Below are 24322 nucleotides of genomic sequence, written 5' to 3'. Positions count from 1 at the left end.
TATCAACTATTGAGTTTAATCCAAATAATACTTTAGTAAGTTTTGACATAAACAGTTTATTTACAAATGTGCCATTAGATAAAACTTTAAACATAATCAAAACGAAATTAGAGAATGATGATACATTGACAAATAGGACAAAACTAAATGTATCAGCTATAATGGAGTTATTGACATTATGTACTAATAATACCTATTTTCAACTAAATAATGAATTTTATAAACAAAATTTTGGTCTAGCAATGGGCTCCTCTTTATCTCCATTATTGGCTAATATATTTATGGAGGATTTCGAAACTAATATCATTTCTAAACAAAATTTAAAACCCACTGTATGGTGGAGATATGTAGATGATGTGTTTTCAATATGGCCTCATAGATCAGAATTGTTGGATACATTCCTGAATATTATAAACGATCAAGAAGAGACAATAAAATTTACAATGGAAAAGGAATATAATAACACCCTGCCTTTCCTCGATGTTTTAGTCTCAAAGAAGGATACTGGATATGAGACTCAAGTGTATAGAAAACCAACACATACCAACAGATATCTCAATTACAAATCAAATCACAACATCAGCGTTAAAAAGGGAATCATAAAATCCTTATATGATAGAGCCAAAATTACTTGTTCTAACGAAAATTCATTTTTAGAAGAAAAACAATTCTTAACATCTGTTTTGTTAAAAAATGATTATCCTTTATCGTTTATAAATAAGGAATTGTCAAGATTGGATCGAATGGAACAGAACAACATAGAACGGGATCCTACAACATTCACAAGAAATAATACGAGGAAAATATCAATACCATACATAAAAGGACTATCCGAGAAACTTAAAACAATAGGAAATAAATTCAACATTTCAACAACATTCAAAACAAACAACACATTGAGATCTATTCTATCTAAGACTAAACCTAACAATGAACAAGAAAGGACAAAGAATTGTATTTATAAAATACCTTGTGAATGCGAACAGTTTTATATAGGTGAAACATCAAGACCATTAAACGTTAGAATAAGTGAACATCAATCTTATATTAAAAATAGAGAGTTTGATAGATCTCAAATATGTCAACACGCATGGGATAATGAACATAGAGTTCAGTGGAGAGATTCAAGTATAGTCCTGAAAGAAACAGATAGAAAAAAAAAAAGAGAAAAATCAAAGAAGCGGCTCTAATTATGCTAAACGAAACCAATTGTGTCGCAAATTCCTCGGTGGAATGCAGTAGGATGTGGATACCCATACTGAAAGAGGAAGTCAATAGAAAGAAAATACCACAATTAATAAGTCAATAGTCGAGTTAGTACATATTTTATATTTTAGTATTACTTATATATCCATATATTATTGATATTATTTATAATTTAAACAAAATTATAGTAAAGTCAGAATTTGGTATTAATTTTGAGAGTAATTTAAATGTAAGACCAAATACTTACGATGTCGGGATAGTATCACGAAGTTTTTTCCTGGTTTTCCCTCGTGATTTACTATGAGATCTCTAACACTAGAATTTTAATGTCACCGTTGCATGTGGTTGTCTTTTTAAAGACAGATCACATGCTATGATTTTTTTTGTGACGGATATTCTTGAGTTGGGGTTGATTTCATGTAATCGAATGAACTATCTTTCAGTAAAGTCGTCCCAGGAACGCAACTCATAAATATTGGCAATATCATTTTAAAGTCTTCTACTTTAAAATGTATCATATGTATCTGAATTGCCGATATAAATGAGTCAAATTAAATAAATTATTAGAAGAATTTTTTTACTAAGCAACAACATTTTTGTTTCCATTAGTAGTATTTTGTATTTTGACAACGGCACCCGATTTGGGCGTCGAAACGTTAATAAAATTATTTTTTTCATTTTAATTGTGGCTTATTTCCCATATAAATAATTAATCATGACTTCTCTGCATCTCTGAAATAACACTTCTATTGAGAACTGGAACAATACTTGAAATAACTTAAGTTTAGCAAATAGCCCAAATTTAAATATAGCTCTTCGCATTCTGCCCATATCTGTTGCCATTGCTGAACGATCTCTTTCTAAACTGAAACTTATAAAACATTATTAAACATTATCATCAGTCAAGGGCGGTTAACAAATTTATCTATCATCTCTATGGAGTCGTCAATATTAGATTATATTCACCATGTTGATGGTTTATCGAATTGCCTGGAAAAAATTGGTGAAACAAATGCAGATAAGCAGAATAAAACGAGAGCAAAGCTTTGTTTGTGATCGATCGAGGCAGCAACGGCTTTGGATGTGTGGAGGCGGAGAGCAATCAAAAAACTGTATGGTGAAAAAAGTTTTACACGAAAAATTGATTTACTTAGGACTCTCATAAGTTTGCGGCTGGATAATAATTGTGACAGTATAGAGCAATTATGTTGGGCAGATAATTGAAACAAGCCAGAAATTAACTCGGATGCGTATTTTTGGGCGCCATTAGGGGAAGGGAGGGCAAGACGGAAGGCTTAACTTTATAATGTGTAAAAAAATAAAACAACGTAATACAAAAATTTAATTTTAATCATTCTTGAAAGAGACCTTATACAATTACAAAAGTCAGCCATTAAATATTATTAATAAAAAGAAGAATGTTGTTCTGAAGCTATTTCCTTGTGGCATTTTTATGATTAATTATTTATATGGGAAATAAGCCACAATTAAAATGAAAAAAATAATTTTATTAACGTTTCGACGCCCAAATCGGGTGCCGTTGTAAATAATTAATCAAAAAGAAGAATTTTTTTTATTAATGATTAAAAAAAAATGTCAAAAATTCCATCTTGCCCTTACCCTGAGGGCAGGATGGAAAGTTTGTTCGGGCAAGATGGAATGTAGAGGAAAGCACTACATTTTACAGTTTACACACATAAAACTGCCATCTTCTGTGTCAGTACACAATTCATGTGCCCAACCATTACATACAGGACATTGTACCCAGTCCTCTGTGGGCGGTTCCACATAACGTTCACCTCATACACAGAACATATCATTTTGTGAAGACTGTTCTAAATGTTGTACAATATTTTTAACTTTTTCTGTTTTTGTCCCTTTTCGTTTACCTTTTCTTTTATTCCCGCAGGTTTCTATTTCCTTGCTTTTATTTTTGCCCAACTATTATCTTCCAACTTGCCCTAAGTTGCAATTTTCCATCTTGCCCATATGCTCCTTTCCAATAATAATATCAATATTTTAAAAATGCTTTATTATTTCTCTTATTTAAATATCAATTCAGATAACCTGTACCTAATAGATACTTTGTATACCTAAATGCATAATAATAATATTATACACCTTGTTTAAATAATCGTATCACAAAAATTCAATAATTGCGTAATATTTAACTGCGAAAATAAGAAGGAAGCGTGTACACTCATTAGCTGACCTGAACTGACTGAGCCGTCAGGTCAGCCGTCGTTTGTAAATGGAAGAGGTTCACCTGCACCTGTGTGAGTGTGGATCCGGGCGCTTCATTACGCAGTTCGGGTTTTATAGGTAATTTCCATCTTGCCCTATCCTTCCATCTTGCCCTCCTGTCCCCTAAATGTTTTGCACACAGGCGCTAACTCGTGCTGGCGCGGCACTGGTGCCAAGCCTTACTCCGATCAATGTATCGTACCCATGTTTCCAATACTTTTAAATACTGTCGGCAAACGTAATACAACACTGAGTAAATACGAAGGGGGACGACAACAATAGATACTGATACTAGGCGAGGATACAATCCATTGCTCTCCGTAGTAAGCAAACTAGTTTGCGACGCAAAAGCAAGTTTGAAATTTTAATTTTGCGGGTCAAAATACATGAGAATACACTCTGAAACTCCGTGGATTTTGATTGGTCACAAAACTACCTTGGCCCCTAGACTAAAAGTTTTCAGACTTGTTATAAATTAGACTTTATACATTATTTAAACCACTCACCATTCCTCTCCATATTAGCCAGTAACATTCCCGTTATCGCCGTTTTGGCTTGTGCTATATCGTTTACTAGTTCGCCCGCTATAACCCTCTGCTTCAATAAGGGCTGGACTAAAGGTGATTCTAAAACGGGATCTACTGGTTCCAAGGGACTCATTAAATGGCATAAGACACATAATTTCGGATCTGGTACCTGCAATATTTTATTTAACGTTAAAAGTTTTATTTTACGGGTGTATCGATTTTACCTCCATCACATGAAGATTTCCCTTTTTCTCCAAGGAGTTGTTATTTACTGGTTTCTGAAAAATAAAAGGGAATGATGTCAATCGTATAAAAGCCGTAAATGTGTTAATGGTAGTAAATAAACTAAAAATGTATTTCTTAGAATAGAAGAAAATATTCGTTTATTATTTTTTCATAAAATTATGTAACAAATAATACCCGCCACATAAAATAACAAATAAATAGAGGGAAAAAAGTAACGATGTTGTTTTCATCTATTTTAGAAAAAATTTGAAAACCTTGAATTATCCATGTTCATTTGTCCCAGAGACTCTGTAAACACAACTCCTCCGTAATCAGACCAGATACAATGATAAATGAGGTATAGAATGAAAGCTTATAACTATAACCCAGATATGCTATTCAAGGTCAGAAATTTGACCTAGGACTACCGTTTTGAAGTTGCAAGTGGAACTACTGTTTGAACGTTACCCAAATAGTACGAGCGATATATTATTCGACGTGCCTTATACAGGTATAACAAACATACAGGTCATAAATTTATTTACATATTTTGGGACCAAAAATAGTTCGATTGAACCTAACTTACTTTAGTGGAAATGTGCACATAAAAAAAGCTACAGCCCTTTGAAGTTACAAAATGAAAATCGATTTTTTCCAATATGTCGAAAACTATTACAGATTTTTTATTGAAAATGGACATGTGGCATTATTATGGCACTAGCATCTAAAGAAAAAAATATCGTGAAATTTGGACACCACATAAAAACTTTATGGGGGTTTTGTTCCTTTAAACCCTTCCAAACTTTTGTGTACGTTTCAATTAAATTATGATTGTAGTACCATTAGTTAAACACAATGTTTTTAAAAATTTTTTGCCTCTTAGTAGTTTTTCGAAAAGTCAGTTTTTATCGAGATATTTTGAATATTTGTCAAATACACCACAATTTGTATATGGTTAAGTACGTTTATGGAGACTTTGTAATAATATGAAAATTTATTTATTTACATTTTTAGGTATTTTTTGAACCATATTAAAAAAGAAGCCACATCTCGATAAAAGGTGCCTTCTCGAAAAAATACAAAGAGACAAAAAAGTTTTAAAAACACTGTGTTTAACTAATGGTACTGCAGTAATAGTTTAATTGGAACGTACACAAACATTTTGGGGGGGGTTTAAAGGGACAAAACCCTCATAAAATTTTTATGTAAACATATTAAAAAAAAGCCTTAACTCGATAAAAACTACCTTTTCGAAATATCTCCCGACTCCCGCGCCCCGCACTCGAGTACTGAGCAAGCGTTAGTAATTAACTCTTAAAATATCTTCAATTTTCTTCAATTGTGTATCCAAAAATATGTTGTTGCAAAGAGTGTACTTTTTTGTTTAATTACTATTTGTCATTATCAAGGTATAAACAAATATGCAGTTATATAAATATGGTTTTTTTCACTTGTAGATAAATATGTATGACAATCTCAATATAGTTCGATTATACGAACAAATCGGTTTTCCGAACACCCATGTCCCCCAATTAGTTCGGATAATCGACTATGTGATTTAATTTATGACCTGTATTTTTGTTACACCCTTTATACCTTCTGGATATTTTTATATAAGACGAAAACAAATATATACTTCCGGTTTAATTGCTTGTTTGTCCGTCCGTTTGTCTCTCCGAGAATATCACTCCTACATTATTAGAACTGACAAAGTGACAAATGCGGCGTCTAGTGAGTGCTTATAACTGAAGGATGGTCTTAAAGTTGAGAAATTTAACCTTGGACTTCCTGTTGCAGATTTGCAAACGGAAGTACTGTATTAAAATCACCGAAATAATCACTTGATAATTCTTTATTTTCTTTGCAAGACTGAATTATTTTAGGACGGCATTATTTATTGTTTCAGAATTTTGTTTGAAATTGTAATCTTTATAATTTTTATTAGTTTTTTTTATAACGATATTTTTCTTTGTTTTGAACATTATGGGAGCTTTACAGGACTGAATTGTTTTAGGGCGGCATTGTTTTATTGTTTCAGTATTTTTATTTGATGTTTGTTAATTTTTAACTTTATTCTTAATTTGTACCTATTAGTTGTAAAATGATATTTCTCTTTGTTTTTGGGCATAATAGGAGCCCGCTCCTCTGCCCTTATTTGCTTTATAATAATAATAATAATAATAAATACTTCAAGCGAAATATTACTCGAAGCGCCTTAGCAAGACGAGAATAAATATTATCTACTTGAAAATGTGTTATCGGAAGTGCCACATTATATGTAGTCGCAGAAATAGTACATTTGATATTATATCAATAATCTCGTATTAAAAAGTCAAGCTCGATTATTTAGTTTCTAGTCCTGTCGCCAGGGGGGTACAACGGCCTCCTTTATTCAGATGGACTTACGCAAGTTTTTTTATGTATTTTGACCCATAGAACACGAATTTTTTGGGTAACAGTTGATCCGGATGTCGATTAGAATGTTATAAACAAAGAACTTGAGGAATTACATAACAGCGATTACTCGCAAATCAAAACATTTTTTGTATTTTTTGGATCATTCTAAGTAAAAATGTTCATACAAGTTTTTTCGTAAGATGCATAGTTTTCGGAATAAACGCGATTGAACTTTCAAAAAATCGAAAAATTGCAATTTTTGAACCCGAATTTTGATTAAAAAATAAAATAGCAATTCTGCTTACCGCATTTGAAAGTTCAAGTCAAATTTTATCGGGTTTGATTATTTGCATTGCTAAAAATTTATTTTTTTATTGTTAGACAAAGCTATAAACACATAGTGTTTCCCGTGCCCAATACATGCGTTTTAATGCGTTCTACGTAGAAATAGCCTCGCCTGCACTTGTAGCTACTCTACTCTACTCGTTCGATTTTAAATGGGAGATCATTGAAAACATCACTGAAGCACTATGTGTTTATAACTTTGTTCAACAGTAAAACAATAAATTTTTAGCAATGTAAATAATCACAACCGATATGATTTGACTTGAACTTTCAAATGCGGTAAGCAAAATTGCTATTTTATTTTTTAATCAAAAGTTATTCGGGTTCAAAAATTGCAATTTTTCGATTTTTTGAAAGTTCAACCGCATTTATTTCGAAAACTATGCATCATACGAAAAAACTTGTATGAAAATTTTTTACTTAGAATGATCAAAAAAATACATAAAAAATGTTTTGATTTGCGAGAAATCGCTGTTATGTAATTCCTCAAGTTCTTTGTTTATAACATTCTAATCGACATCCGGATCAACTGTTACCCAAAAAATTCGTGTTCTATGGGTCAAAATACATAAAAAACTTGCGTAAGTCCATCTGAATAAAGGAGGCCGTTGTACCCCCCCTGGCGGCAGGACTATTCGGTTTTAATGTCATTTTCGATTGTTATGACCGAAAATTTGACAAAAATGACTCAAAATTACATGAACAGTTTAAATATCGACTTCTAGTTCTACTTCCGGCCCACGTTGTGTAAAAACCTAGGACTTACAAAGTCCAATAGCTTGTTTTAATTAAGGTTAAAATGAGGTAGAATTTTTATTCATCATAATATTTTATGGCATATTTACCGGAGAGATCCTTTCGCATTGTTTCGGAACCCATTGCGTCTTTAACACTGCTGTTTCCAGTAGCGCACCTAGAATTTTCTTCTGGGAGGGGTTGAGTTGGGCACCGAAATTTTTTGTATTGTTTGTGAAAGACAAGTTACATTTTCCAACTGTTCTGTATATCTTTTTCATATGCCCTGGGAGGGGTTTTAACCCCCCAAACCCCCTCTGGGTGCGCCACTGGCTGTTTCACACTGTAATTATGTGTAACACTAGGTTTGTTCGTAGAACGATCAGCAACCGTTGCCAACCATCAGACGCATGCGCGTTCGTAGTCTACGAACGCTAACTGTTAACTGCGCAACGCTAACTTGTCACTGCGCATGCGTCTGATGGTTGGCAACGGTTGCTGATCGATTGGATCGTACTACGAACAAACCTACTGTAACTAATATCGATGCACACTAGCCTGGGGGACCGAAGGCTTTACGCGCCGCGCCGTCCGAAGCACGGTGGCAGCTCTATTATTTTTAGAAATGTATGTCGTTGGTGCATGGACGTCAATCAAGATATATATGCGTGTTTTGTTGACTATAATAAAGCATTCGACAAAGTACGACATGAACAATTAATGCATGTCCTGGAATCAAAGAAAATTGTCTACAATGACCTCAGGATTATATCCAATTTATACTATAAGCAACGAGCAAAAGTACGTGTAAACGATCAGCTATTAGAGGAAATTGAAATCAGACGTGGAGTGAGGCAAGGATGCATATTGTCGTTAATTCTTTTTAATGCCTACTCGGAAGAGATCTTGAAAAAAGCTCTTGAGGGTGAAACAGCTGGAATAAAGGTAAATGGAGTTCTTATTAACAACATTAGATATGCGGATGACACTGTCATCTTAGTTGAAAATATTGGGGATCTTCAGAGGCTGGTGACCAGAATAGCGGAGTTTGGACAATAATACGGTCTAACAATGAACGTCAAGAAGACAAAGTTTATGAGAATATCAAAAACTCAAAAAAATAATGAGAATCTCTTCATAAACGGATCCAATATCGAACGAGTCGACCAATATGCATACCTTGGAACAATGATCAACTCCACAGGAGATTACTTACAGGAAATCAAAATCAGAATAGAAAAGGCTAGAGCAAATTTTAACAAAATGAGAAAAGTGCTCTGCAGAAGAGATGTGAAGTTAGAGCTAAGAGTTAGGTTGGCTCGGTGCTACGTTTTCTCGACTTTGTTTTATGGAATGGAAGCTTGGACCTTAAACGCTGCATCAATGAAAAAACTAGAATCATTCGAGCTGTGGGTGTATAGAAGAATTCCGAAAATATCGTGGACAGAACACGTCACAAACAAAGATGTTCTGAGAAAGATGAATAAAGAAATGGATATCTTAAATACTACCAAAACAAGAAAATTGGAATATCTCGGACATATTACACGTCGAGAGAGATATAACTTGCTCCAATTGATTATGCAGGGAAAGATTCAAGGCAGGAGCGTCATTTGAAATTTTGATAGGGGGGGGGGGGGCAAGCATTATATATACAATACATTTATAATATGCAAACATAATACAAAATTGATCTATTTTTTGTAAATTTCAGTAATTTTTAGGGTTAGGGGGGGCAAATGACGCCCCTGATTCAAGGAAAAAGAAGCATAGGAAGACGCAGAATATCGGGATACGTAACCTGAGAGAATGCTACGGGTACGGATGTACATCAAATGAACTTTTCAGAGCAGCCGTCTCTAAAATCCGAATAGCTATGATGATTGCCGACCGCCGTCGCGGAGATGGCACTAAAAGAAGAAGATGTCGTTGGTGCTGAGAATCTAATTCGTTCGTTACGGCTTAGAATGACAGTATCTTGGCTGCTCGGCTACGACCGCCACATAAGATCTTCATCCAACCTCAAAAGTCCACTGCTGAATATAGGCCTCCTCTTGTTTCCAACCCCGTCTATCCTGCGCCGCTATCATCAGTTTTTATTTAGCCTTCTTAAATCTTCAGTCCATCTTGTAGACGGTCGACCGACGTTTCTCTTGTCTCCTCTTGGTCTTCATTCCAATAACCTCTTTGTCCATTGCCCATCTGTCATTCTGGCTAAATGTCCTGCCCATCCCCACTTTAGTCTGGCAATCCTTTCGAAGATGTCAGTCACCTTTGTCCTTTGTTTTTGATTCTGTCTCGCAGAGTTATTACTCGCATGTAGCCGAGGCTTTAGGTAAGGTAAGTGTTTCTGATCCGTACGTCAAGATTGGGAGGACGCACTGATCAAATACCTTTCTCTTTAGGTATGTGGGCAACTCACTTTTAAAAGTTTCTCTCAGTTTTCTATAGCTGCCCAGCCAAGACCGATTCTTCTCTTCAGCCACATAACATAGGTTTTGATAAATATGGATAAATAGAATAGTAAAGATTTTTTGATAGGTACCTTTTGGATATTTTTATTTTTTGACTTCAATCTTCTCCTCGTGATATTCCTGTGAACAGAAAATAGATTTTGCAAGTTAAAACTTGCATTGTTTGCAATTTCCGATATCTCACGCATATTTTTTGGCGTGTCCTGTTTTCTATTTGCAGAGTAAAGTATTGTTTCATTTTCAAACAAATTAAGTCAAAACATAAAGTGAAAGGAACGCCGATGTGTGTAGTATATAGTATACAGTATACAAAATGTATATACACATCGACGTTCGTTTCACTTTATGTTTTGACTTAATTTGTTTGAAAATTAAATCGTGACGCATGGAAAAAGTTATAGCGGACGAACAATAACTATTTTATTGGTATATTTTAGGTTAAGATCATAAAATAATTGCCAAACTTCGAAGGATAATATCGGTTAATGTTTTCAATTTCTAGTATTTTCGGTACTAAGGTCATTATTTCTTATTCTTTTGGTTCTATTAGTTCCTTTACCTCCGTTCTTTGACCTCTTATAAAGTGTCATATTTCCTTTGGCTAACCATAAAAAACATGTTCTATTTCTTTCGAAAAACGTTCCCAGTGAAGATGTTTTATTCTTCTACAAGTGGGTGTTTCGTTTCTTATTGTCTTTTAATTATTATCGTATTCCTCTTGTGTCTTGATTGACATATATGTCAAGTAAACTTTTTTCTTTTCTTTACATATTTTTCTTTACTTCTATACAAACCTATGGAGTTTTTCTCCTTGGGAGCGATTTATTTTTTTTATTAATATTTCTTTCACCAAGAACTTCCTTTGCCGAGGATAAGATATAAAAGTACGTAGCAGGTTTATCTGGTTTAACTGGTTTGCGGTTGATGTAGGGGAGCGCATGCCGTATCCATTTGAGCAGCTACACCGAGCACCCCCGTATGGATACGTACCTTTAGACCAGCCTTCTTCGACTCCATTACTTTTCTCTGTTATTCTTATTTGGAATAGATATCTTGTGGAGTCATGAGTGATCCTGTAAGTTTTCGACGTAAAAAATATAAAAGCTCTATTTACATTTACGTGATATTCTAACTTTGTACTCATTTATTATTCTGTAATGATAAATTTTAGTTAATAGCCGTACTTCTTCTTGTTAAAAATACGTCCTAATGTCATAATTTTAATTCTTATTGATACGTCTTAAGGAGCGAAATGGCGCTTTTGGTAACGGTACTTGAATCGTAAACACGGAAACTGGGGCACATAAAACGGTGGTGGAAGTCGCTTGGAATTCCGATAAGCAGAGTAAAATGCACAACGAGTCCGCCGGTGAACTTGTAGTGCAATCCACTTCAAAATTTAATTGATAATGGATGGTTTCAACGTGAAAGAGACCTTTTTTTATAGGTTTTCCAAACTATAAATCTAATTATTGACCACTTGAAAACCTACTAAATATTTAAATAAAAGTAACTACCTACAGACTAGGAGAAATATTTTACAGGTTATGCAAACAGGAATTTTAATATATTTGTCTGTATTAAGGGAAAACTGTGGGGAACAAAAGGAGCCCCCCTTAGATTGGTTTAGAGAGTATGTCTCTTAAAACAATTGAGCATCCCCTAGAAAGACTTAAGTCAACTAATCCTTTCACAGCAGATCACCAATAGCCCGATCAAAGAACAATCTGACCCAAAAAAAAATAAAGGAAGGATGAAAATTTGGAAATAGGTAGTTGAAATTGTCTATTATTATATAAGAAAAAGTTTACAATTCTACATCTCGGAAATCAGGAAATACCCCTTCTCGAAGGTGAAAAATATGCATTCAAAAAAGTCCGGAATTGGATAAAATGACTAATTCTAAGCAACCTTTGTTCTATAGAGTTTTTTCCCTAGGTCACTACTTTTCGAGTTATTTGCAAGTGAATATGTTCATTTTTAACAGAAAAAAACATGTTTTTGGGCGATTTTCAGAGATAACTCAAAATGTAAGTATTTCAGCGAAAAAATCTTCTTAGCAAAAATATAGCATATTAAAAACTAAAAAAAATGGTGTATGCTTGAGGTCTGTAGAGCCAGTAGAAGCCAAGGGCGGATCCAGGGAGGGGGCCATGGGGGCCATGGCCCCCTCCGAGAATTAAAAAAAAATATAAATTTAAATATTTGCATTTCAAATGTTGTTAGTTTCAAACACATATAATATGTACTAAACAGGGGATAAATATGTTTTCTGGACTAGAATTGAGCAAAAGCAGTAACGGAAGCTTTAATAATGACATAGGATGTTTTATAAATCAAAATGTAGATAATTTTACAAAGTGCCAATTGTTAGAACCACCTTGGCAGGCATCAAAATCTTATCAATTCCCATATTCTACACACACAAAGAATAAAAAAAAATGGAGCGTTACTTGGATCACAAGAACTTAGAACAAAGGAGTTGGGTGGTGTTTTCGCACAGTTAAAAGGAATTGTTTTACAAGTATTGCGTTTTATTTTTCTAATGAAAAATTTGCTCATAATAAAGGGATGACAGCCCAAAGCCTTGTCAAGAAACCTTCAATATCTTTCGCCAAACTCATGGGCAAAGACGGAGCCATACAAACTCATGAAAAAACATCATACCACAATGTTATGAGTGCGTTGAGGTTGAAGTATATTTTCTACAAAGTTGTCACAACCCGCAAAAGTCAGTCATTAACCAGATAGACTCTCAAAGGTCTAAAGAGATACAAGAAAATAAAGAAAGACTACGACTAATAGTATAGTAAATAGTATATAGTGTTCTTAGGTCGACAAAATATTCCTCTAAGAGGCCATCATGATGATGGCCTTCTGCTTCTGGACGAAGATGCTGGACATAGCAATGAGGGGTCCAGGGCCAATTGTCAAGGTTTAAAATCGCATTAGGAGATGACTCTTAAACGACACCTATCCGCAGCAACATGCATTAGTAACATCAGTCAAAATCAATTGATAACATGTTGTGGTGAAGAAATAATTGAAAAAATAATGAATCAGATTCAAAGTGCAAATTATTACTCTGCGATATTTGAAGAAACGACCGACGTATCCCACTTAGAACAGCTTTCTCTAAATTTGAAATACATACACAATAACAACATTGGCTCATGAGAACATAAAATCAATTAGTGAAAATCAAGAAAGAGGGGAAGAACAAGGTCTGACAGGAGAAGCATTGGGAAAAATTGTATTAAACTTGTTGAAAGAACTACACTTGGATCCGAAGAAATGTGGAGGAATCGGTACTGACTTTAATAATACTTTAATAACGATAACTTTTGAATGTCTGTATGCAACTCAAAAGTGTGTGAAAAGTGCCTTAAAACTCACCATTGTAACCCTAATTTTTAAAAATTACTCTCTGGCCCGGTACCCCTCCCCAAAAAAAGTTCATGGCCCCTCCCGAAAATCGGTCCTGGATCCGCCCTTGGTAGAAGCAGAGTTGTAGCTAATGAAAAGTAGGTTCTTCTTCATTAAATTTCAAATCGAATATGTCAATGTGAAATAACCCAAAAACGGAGCACTTTTCGGGGAAAATTCATTTCAACTTTTTTAAAGTGTTTAAAAAAGGTTTATTTTTGTTTAAAAAAAATTATAACATTAAAAGTAAGTGAGTTACGCTCAAAATATTGTTGGTCCCTTTTATTTTTTGCTAAAAAAATCGCGAAAATCAAACCCTAATTAGCATCACAAATAAATTTTATCATTACCACTTCACGAGTTGCTTTGCTTATGTATTATTTATAGATCTGTAAGTTTCATCGGTTCAAAGTGCTTATTTTTGAAAAAGCTGTAGTTAAAATGGGTTGAACGAGTAACTAATGAGGAGTTTAGTCAAATTTTGAACAGCCATAGCATAACCAATTTTTGTCTAACAAGAAAACAAAAAAGCAAAAATATTCAGAAAAGCAAAACGTACATTTTATTACTCTTTAAGATTTTTGGTATTACTAATAATTTTTAAGTTAATTCCATGAACAATTCCATTTTTTTTCAAAATAAAAAAAATGTTTTATTTTAAACCCGATTTTTTCAAAAATGAGAACTTTAAACCAATGAAACTTATAGATAATATAAACATACATAAATAAAGTAACTTGTGAAGCGGTAACGATTAATTTTATTTGGGAAGCTAATTAAGGGGTGATTTTCACGATTTTTGTACCAAAAAATAAAAGGGACCAACAATATTTTGAGCGTAACTCACTTATTTTTAATGTTACAAGTTTTTTTAAAAATAAAAATAAACCTTTTTTTAAACACTTTAAAAAAGTTGTAATAAATTTTCCCCGAAAAGTGCTCTGTTTTTTGGTTATTTCACATTGAAATATTCGATTTGGAATTTGATGAAGAAGAACCTACTTTTCATTAGCTACAACTCTGCTTCTACTGGGTTTGCAGACCTCACGCGTAAGAATTAGTCATTTTATCCAATTCCGGGCTTATTTTGAACATATATTTTTTCACTCACGAGAAAATATTTTTCACCCCGTATTTCCCAATTTTTGTAAAATGGAGGGAATGTAGAATTGTAAATTTTTTCTTATATAATAATAGACAATTTCAACTACCTATTCCCAAATTTTCATCCTTCCTTTATTTTTTTGGAGGTTTTTGTAAAATTTTGTGTTCCCTGATCGGTCTACAAAGGGAGAAGAGTGAGATGAATCATCATCATCCTTGGCTCTACACCACATGGTGGGTCTCGGCCTGTTCCAGAATCACCTTCCATTCCTTTCTATTATTCGCCTTGGTTTTCCAATTTCGCACTCCAAACACTCGCACCTGGTACTTAAATCGTACTCTGGATCTGCCTCTTCTAGTCACTGCATGCGGTCTCTGGCAATAAATGTGTTTCGACGGCTCCACCTCATTTATTCTCTCTAAATGGCCTAGCCACCGCAGCCTGTTTATTTTGATAGATCTACCAATACTAGGCTCACTATAAAGGCGGTAAAGCTCAAAAGTATAGCATCTACGCCAAAATTCGTTTTTTTGCACGCCTTTATAGTGTAGGAAACAGATGTTGAATCTCGCAAAATGGACACAAGTCCGGTTTTATTTTTTTTTATGGTATATCAAGGGATGAATATTATGAGAATAACTTTTTCTTAAAAAATTTCGCTCCGGAACCCCCCTTTTCATCCCTTTAAAGGGGGTAATTTGTGGTTTTTGCGAAACGTAGCCCTTCCTGTACGTTTTGCAAAAAATTTACTTAATAGTAAAATGAAAAGGACTATATTTTCTACGATTTATTTCCCGACAGCATATGTCTATCACCCACCGTTTAACGGGAGTGGCTCCCCAAAGTTGACAAATTTTTAAAAAAGATGTTTTTAAAAAAATTATTTTCCCTAACTGTACTGAAAATTAAAAAGAAACCCTTCGGCAATTAATCACAAATAAGTGGCTGATTTTTTGGTATATGTTTCATTTAAGGGCAATTGCAAAATTTTTAATTACAGGGTGTTACATTTTAAAAAACCACTTTTTATACCATCTGAACCGCCTATGCTAGAGTAAAAAAACTTTCAGCGATTATCCATGTACTGGTGTTATTTACAGATTTGTATAATGCACCCCCATATTTCCCCGGAACCACCCCAAAAAAATGAGAATTAATAAAGAAAATAATCAAAAATTGATTTTGGGTAACCACTGTGGCTTTAGGGTTCAAAGAAAATAAAATATGCAAAGGTCATAATGCGTAGCAGACAATGTGTTCTTTTATTTTCCATAAGTACGTTATCAATAAAATTAATAGGTGACGAAAAAAAAAAAAACTGGAGCCCGCCAAAGCATTTCTGAGGTTTACGGCGCCACTGTGAGTAACGGTTGCTTATACCAAAAAAATGCATAGGACCTTATTTGTAGAGAAAATAGTGGTCTTTAATTCAGTATAAGTTATGTTTTAAAAAATGCATAGGTAATGAGAAAATCGTAAAAACATGCTCACCAAGGGATAGGGGTAGTTTCTGCAGTTTGTTTTCAAGGATAGAGGTAAGCAATAATCATATATATTTATGAAAAACCCTATTGATGGAGCATATGTATATATGCGTCAAAAAGAAAAAAAATCAACCCCCCGTTTATTTATTTTTTTTTGCTACAGGGGTTGCGTCAAGAAATCGCTTTTAGGGTCCCATGCATAGGTAATAAGAACGTGCACAAAATAATATATGAAGCATTTTAATAATGGGCATGGTGTGTGAAGGATTCCAAGAAAATCACTTTTTTTTATTATTTCTCCTTTTTTTTTGGGGTGGTTCCGGAAAAAAATGGGGGTACATTATAGAAATTTGTAAATAACACCAGTACGTGGATAATCTCTGAAAGTTTTTTTACTCTAGCATAGGCGGTTCAGATGGTATAAAAAGGGGTTTTTTAAAATGTAACACACTGTAATTAAAAAATTTGCAATTGCCCTTAAATGAAACCTAGGTATACCAAAAAATCAGCCACTTATTTGTGATTAAATGCCGCAGGGTTTCTTCTTAATTTGCATTACAGTTATTGAAAAATATATTTTTTTAAAACATCTTTTTTAAAGGTTTGTCAGTTTTGGGGCGCCACCCCCGATAAACGGAGGGTGATAGACATATTATGCTATCGGGAAATAAATAGTAGGAAATATAGTCCTCTTCATTTTACTATTAAATAAATTTTTTGCAAAACGTACAGGAAGGGCTACGTTTCGCACAAACCACAAATTACCCCCTTTAAAGGGATGAAAAGGGGAGTTCCGGAGCGAAATTGTTCAAGAAAAAGTTAGTATCATAATAAGCACCCCTGGATATACCAGAAAAAAAAAATAAAACCGGACTTGTGTCCATTTTGCGAGGTTCAACCTCTGTTTCCTACACTATTATAGATATGTGATATGCCTGAGGATATAATACAAGAAAAAGTGGAGGGAAAGAGATGGATTGGTCAAAAGAAACTTTCATGAGTGCGTAATATTAGACAATGGTCCCACAGTCCCACTTTAGAAGAATTATTTCGCGCAGCAGCCGATAGAGAAAGTTTCAGGAATTTGTAAACGTGATGACGGCCAACGTCTGAATAAGGATACGGTACCTAAAGAAGAAGAAGTATTATGGAAAAACTGGGGGACACAAAAAGGGTCTCAAAAAAAGGTGTCTCAAGAGCCTTGAGATCAAAGAATGCCCAAAAACATCTGTCTACAGGCACCACTAATTTTACATTCCGAGAGCCAACCAATTTTATTGTTTTTTTTTTGTATTAACACATTCACGGACACGACTGCATATGAAGTCACTTACTCCATAAGAAGACGTGTCTACATGTGAAGCGTGTCCGTGTAAGTTTTAATTTGTAAATTTGTACAATTTTCTTTAAAGTTTTTCGTACGCACTTCCTTTATAAAACGTACCTTAAAATCCTCAATCAGATCATGCCAATCATCGATAAAAGTAACAATAAAAAATAAGCTTTTTTTCGACACTTTTATCAAAAATTCAAGAGATGTCCGTTTTTCGTACCGGTGAGTATATTTATATAAACACCCTCCATTGAATTTGAGAACGCGTCTTTATAGGCATTGCAGACAGAACCCTGACATAACTCCTTAATCCTGGTTGTTTTGATCGCCAACTCTTATAAATAATCATTTATCCTGTAGATAAATTTGTAAATAAGCATAATTTTCTTATTATATACAATGTCTTCTGTAAAGAAGCTTTACATATACCAGGTGTCCACTTATATATTCCCCCATTTTAACTGCCTATACAGTGCCGGTTTAACCTAACTTCAGGCCCTGGGCACTAGAGATTTAGGGGCCCCCTTCATTGCTATTCGTGATCAATTTTTTTAATAAAAAAAACACATGCATTAACCTGAATTAACTATAAACGTTTATTGTAAAACCCATACATTTTTAAAAATTTAAAAAAGATTTTTAAAACAAACGAGAAAAATAGCAAACGTAAAAAATATTCCAAAAAATACATTTAAAAATATAAAAAAAAACAGAAAGTTGTACAGAACAACATATGACAAACAAAAAACATATTCTAAAAAATATATAAGACAAAAATTAGCTCACTTTTTTTTTGACTTGGCATTAGCAAACTGCCATATTAATACTATCAAAATTCAGTTGCTCCACTTCTATATTTTTTATAATACGATAGTGATAGTGATAATGCGTTCAAGTTTTCTTGACAATTTGACCTTCAATATATGACCTTCATTCTTTTTAAAGCCAAAAAAGACCGCTCGCCTGACGCATTAGAAATTGGTATCGACAAATAAACTTGCAGAGAAGTTAAAAATTTTGCAAAAGTTGCCTTTACATCCTAGATGACACCAAATTTTCAAATGTTTATTCAAATTTTGGCATAACGTTATATAATGAATAATTTCATTATGCCAGTTCTGTTTGGTTTCATCAACATCTTTTTTATATTCCTCGTATAAAATATTAATTCACCTTTTGACTTCTTCTTTATTTAGCGTAAAAAAACATCTAACAGCTGATGTAACATCTTTGTAGCATTATATTCTCTTTAAAAGATCTTGAGAAATCGTAATCGTATCGTAATGCTGTTAAATGTACTAAGACGTACCCAGGAGCTGATATAGGCTCAGATCATAATCCGGTAGTTACTGTGATAGAGGCGAGACCAAAAAAGATAAGGAGACCACACAGAAAGACACTAGATTTAGTTAAACTTAGAAACAAAAATATACGACAAGAAACAGGAGAAGAAATAAATGAAACCTCAGTTCAGTGCAACAACAAATTAACGATACAGATAACGTTAACCAAAAATTAAAGTACATAAATACAGCTACAGTAGGAAAAATGAAAGAATACCCATGAACGAACGTATAAAACACACTGTATTTTCCTGTTACCGTGTCACACAAAAAATTGGCCAGCGCAAGTACATGTAATAATTATTGTTACATGTACTTGCACTGGGCAACTTTCTTTGTGACACAGTGACAGGAAAATACAGCATGTTTTATATGTCGTTCATGGGTATTCTTTCATTTTCCCGACTGTATACAAACAGCAGGAAAGAAACACTGACAAAAACGACAACAAAGAACAAGGGGTGGATGACACAGGACATACTAGACTTGATGGAACAAAGAAGAAATATGAAGAATTACCTAGACAAATACAAAGAAATAAACAAACACATAAAAAAGAGAATAAAAGAAGCCAAAGAGGCGTGGATTAAAGAACAGTGTGAAGAAATGGAAACCTATGAGAAAAAGTACGATGCGTTCAATATGCACAAAAAAGTAAAAGAGATAACAGGAAGCATAAAGAAATGCCAAATAGGTAAACTTAAAGACAAAGATGGAAACCTTATTGTAGATCTAGAGAATAAAATAAAAAGATGGACAGAATACCTGAATGAATTATTTGAAGACGATAGAAACAACTTAACTCAGATAATCAATGCAACTGGGCCAGACATATTGAAAGAAGAAGTAGAATACGCAATAAGAAACGCTAAAAATGGAAAAGCAAACGGACCTGATGAAATCCCTACAGAACTGCTGAAGCTTTTGAATGATCAATCCGTAACCATAATATTGCATATATCCAATACAATATACAGTAGGTACTGGTATAATACCACAAGAATGGTTGCTGTCTACGTTTGTCACCATACCGAAGAAAACTAAGGCAGTGCAATGTTCAGTTCATCGAACAATCTCCTTGATGAGTCACCTGCTTAAAATATTTCTTAGAGTCATCCACAACCGAATCTATCAAAAACTAGACATCGATATTAACGATACACAGATGAGATTCAGAAATGGATTAGGTACAAGGAATGCTCTCTTTGCCTTGAACGTTCTAACACAGAGATGCCTATATGTTAACCAAGAGGTACACGCCTGCTTTATAGACTTTGAAAAGGCCTTTGACAAAGTACGCCACAGTAAACTCAAAGACACCAGATTGACACCAGAGACATACAAATAATATTAAATCTGTACTGGAATCAGCGAGCTAATATAAAAATAGAAGACCAAACATCGGACGAAATAGAAATACGTAGAGGGGTACGACAGGGTTGTATATTGTCACCGCTCTTGTTTAATATCTACAGCGAACAAATATGCCAAGAAGCTCTCTCATATGCAAACGAAGGGATAATAGTCAATGGAGAAGTTATCAATAACATTCGATATGCTGACGATACTGTGATAATGGCAAGAACAGCGGAAGATCTACAACATCTAGTTGAAAGTATGAATGAGATATGTAATAACTACGGCATAAGGATGAACGTCAAAAAAACCAAATATATGACCTTCAGTAAGAATCCAATAAATGACACTAGTATCACAATAAACGGTACCCAACTTGAAAAAGTAAACGAATACAAATACTTGGGAACCCTTATCAATGAAACAGGTGACCAAAATCACGAGATAAAAAGACGTATTGAAATTGCCAGGTCTACTTTTATAAAAATGAAAAAATTATTTTGTAATCGTGATATTAGTATTCATCTACGAACTAGAATGTTAAAATGCTATGTATTCAGTACTTTGCTCTACGGTGTTGAGTCATGGACTCTTAAACAGAGGAATATTAAAAATCCTGAAAGCTTTGAGATGTGGTGCTACCGCCGTATACTAAGAATAAGTTGGGTGGATAAAATTACAAATGAAGAAGTAATACGCAGAATAAATAACAAGCCAGAAGTTCTACTGAATATAAAAAAGAGAAAACTTGAATACTTAGGCCACCTGATGAGGGGACAAAAGTACACATTCCTACAAAATATAATGCAAGGAAAAATCCAAGGACGAAGAAATCCAGGCCGTAGAAGAATGTCCTGGATGAGAAATTTGAGAGAGTGGTTTGGCTGTACCACTAACGAATTGTTCAAAACAGCAGTAAATAAAATTAGAATCGCCCTAATGATATCCAATCTCCGACAGGAGAGGCACTCAAAGAAGAAGAAGAGAAATATTGTGGCATATAACATTGAATAGGTAAATACTTCAATTCTGAATATCTCTAGCCCCTTTAAAATTGTTTCACTATCAACTGCTTCATCGAAATTTTTTTTCTTTGTTTTTTGAAGGCCAATTCTATAGAATATGTTTGAGATTATTGTCTTCACAAAAAAATATTTTTGGCTTCTAGTTCAATTTCGCTTAATTTATTTCTTACGTCTCCAACAAAGCTCAAATGTCATTAATTCTACTCCAATTGACACGTTCAAGTCCACAGTTTCTAAGGTTTTGCTTGTTGCATTCACTCGTTTTAAAATCCTTGCCCAAATCAGTGTCAATAGAGTATCCAAGTTAACCTGTCTCAAAGGTATCCATTTTATTATGCAGTGCCTTGGCTTCACTTTTACTGCTGATTTTTTGTCTCTGTTATTGCTTAACTGGAAAAATATATTTGATGGGTCCGTAGTTTTTAAGTAAAGCATTTACAGCGTCAAAAGTTTCTACATGTTTTGTTTTCATCGCTTCCAGAAATTCATTGCAAGTTTGGTCAGACAGATAGCTAACTGAACCTTTTTATTTATTCGCATTCCGCTGTAAATGCTGAACTAAAAAGTTATCAAAAGCAAAGTATACAAGACAACTTAAATAATTTCCGTTATGACGACTCGTTAAATTCTCATGGGATCAACGAAAAGCTAGTCCTTGAGAGGCAAGTAATTTAATGGTAACAACAACTCTTCTTAGGACCTTTACTCAAAAGTCAGCATCGCGTTCTACTTGCTCTTTCAAGCCAGCGTCTATAACTCCAATTTAACTGATGATCCATCTAACTCCAACTGATGATCTTGTTATTAATGTAACCATAGAGTTCAGATGAAATTTACTTTCTTCGTGAGATTTGAGTATAAACTATTCAAATATTTCTAGTGAGTAAAATATATCCAAAATCAGTTAAACTATTTTTTTCAATTGAAAATAATTTGCACGGGTAACAATAAACAGCTTTAACACTTCTCTTTGCCTCCATTGAGTTTTACTCTATAAGAGTTGCTTTCATTTAATCTTCTATAATAAGCTTTGTCTTCAGCTTCATACATTTTTTTTAATTTTCTAAGGAATCGCTCTTTGGTTTAAAAGTTGTCACAGTTCTTATTTATGTCTTAACATCAGACCATATCGAAATCGCAGGTATTTCGTAGTACTTTTCTCTATTTAAAAAAAATATGATCCTCGATTATTTAGCGGACTTTAATTTGTTATTAATAAAAAGCAGGGCCCAACGGGCCCCTCCGGGGCCCGTGCCCTTGGCGTCCGCCCCAAGCGCCCAATGAATAAAACGGCACTGTGCCTATAACTTCTAAATGGTTCAAGATAGAAGTATGTGGTTTACGCTGTAATGTTTCATTTTAGTAAAAGTTTTGTTTGAATGGAATGGATTTTTTTATATCGCTTTCAATTACGAAAAAAAAATGTCGGATTTTTGAAAAAAACGTTGTTGACTTTTTTTTAATGGAATACCCAGTAAATTTTTTTGTAAATTGAAAGAACGGTCATTCACTTATCCAGCAATATAAAGTTTTTTAAAATCGGTTATCAAATGACTGAGTAATTAATTTTTAAAATGAGAGATGCAACGTGGCGAAATCACAAAGATTAAAATAACTAAGTATTAGCAAATAATTGATATTCTGTCAGGTATGTGATTTCCACATTGCATCTCTCATTTTAAAAATTAATTACTTAGTAATTTTACAACCGATTTTAAAAAACTTTATATCTCTGGATAGGTGAATGACCATTCTTTCAATTTACAAAAAAATATACTGGGTGAATCATTAAAAAAAAGACAACCAAGTTTTTTTTTTACATCCGCCATTTTTTTAAAGCGATATAAAAAATTCAATCAATTTAAACAAAACTTTTACTAAAATAAAACATTTCAGCAAAAACCGCACATTTCTATAGAGAGCCGTTTGGAAGTGACCTAGGGGCAGTTAAAATGGGGGAAAATATGAGTGGACACCCGGTATTAAAAAAAATTAAATATTTTCCCGTAAAAGTCAAATTCTAATTTGATCTATCCTCGTAACTAAGACGTGGACTATTCCTATTGCAGATAGAACCCTGATGGACTCCTTAATGTCGGGTATTTTGGTCTCCAAATCTCATAAAGGATTTATCTTGATGATACATTTTGTAAATTAGCATAATTTTCATATTTTAATACAATATATTCTGTAAACAAGCTTTATGCATACCAAAATTTGAATATTTTCCTGTAAAAGTCAAATTCTCATTTGATCTATCCTCGTAACTAAGACGAGACAGGCGACCTTACAAAAAAAAATAAAGCGTACAAATTTACAAATGGGCTATTTTTATACCTACTGGCATTGGGACTCCCGCAGGAAGGAACCTATCCAGACTGTGAACAGGGATAATAAAACAGTCCCTATCCAAGCCAGAGAGCGTTCGTTGAGTATCTGCATGGCTCCCCTCGTTTCCATAATTGAAGTTGACCTGAAAAAATATAAATAAAAATGTAAGCACAAGCAGGGTAAAATACGTCTTGTCTTGTAAATTTAGGAAAATATACGATGTAGAAATTCACGATGTAGAAATTTTGTTCGGCGATATTGCTGTAATAGAAATTTATGGTTTGCTTGTTTTTGACAGATATATAGATTTGCGTTCCGTCTGCTGAATTGATATATAGGTCAGTAAATGAACGTGAAATACGGCGATACCGTGTAATTTTCCGTGTCACTACCGAATGGCATGGAAAGGACCCTGCAACAATTCTTATGGAAAAAAGGCCCCAGTCGGACCCCGCAACACTCCTTATGGAAAAGTGGTCCTGGTCAAAATTAACGAAACTTTGGTCAATGATAGTCCTTAGTTGTAGCAGATGGATTTTCCGCTACAATGTTTTGTTAATAGCATTCATTAATTTTATATCCTATTTCAAGAAAATATCTATTTTTCCAATTTAATTTATGAAGTAATTTACCATAAAAATTCTGAACCGCCCCTGGTTCTGAGTATTACAAAATATTACACAATGTTTGGAAATTGCCTGTTTCCCCTTGAAAAAATTATTGGACTCGTCCCAAACTTGCAGAGTTGCATCATTAAGGGCGAATT

General features: G+C 33.8%; 1 protein-coding gene across 5 annotated transcripts in view; it reads right to left on the bottom strand.

Annotated features, from left to right (window-relative positions):
• The window catches only part of LOC114339129 (uncharacterized), a 163746-nt gene that overhangs the window by 32391 nt on the left and 107033 nt on the right, over positions 1–24322 (bottom strand). For all 5 annotated transcript variants that reach the window (XM_050654898.1, XM_050654901.1, XM_050654902.1 and 2 more), the window contains 3 exons: positions 23567–23698; positions 4202–4255; positions 3957–4146 (listed from right to left, as the gene is read on the bottom strand). In XM_050654898.1, coding sequence (XP_050510855.1) covers positions 3957–4146; positions 4202–4255; positions 23567–23698 — 376 coding nt within the window. The remainder of the gene's footprint in view (positions 1–3956; positions 4147–4201; positions 4256–23566; positions 23699–24322) is intronic.

The sequence above is a fragment of the Diabrotica virgifera genome, chromosome 6 (genome assembly GCF_917563875.1).
Source record: "Diabrotica virgifera virgifera chromosome 6, PGI_DIABVI_V3a".
Lineage (NCBI taxonomy): Eukaryota > Metazoa > Arthropoda > Insecta > Coleoptera > Chrysomelidae > Diabrotica > Diabrotica virgifera.
This window is presented reverse-complemented; position numbering and strand designations above follow the sequence as displayed.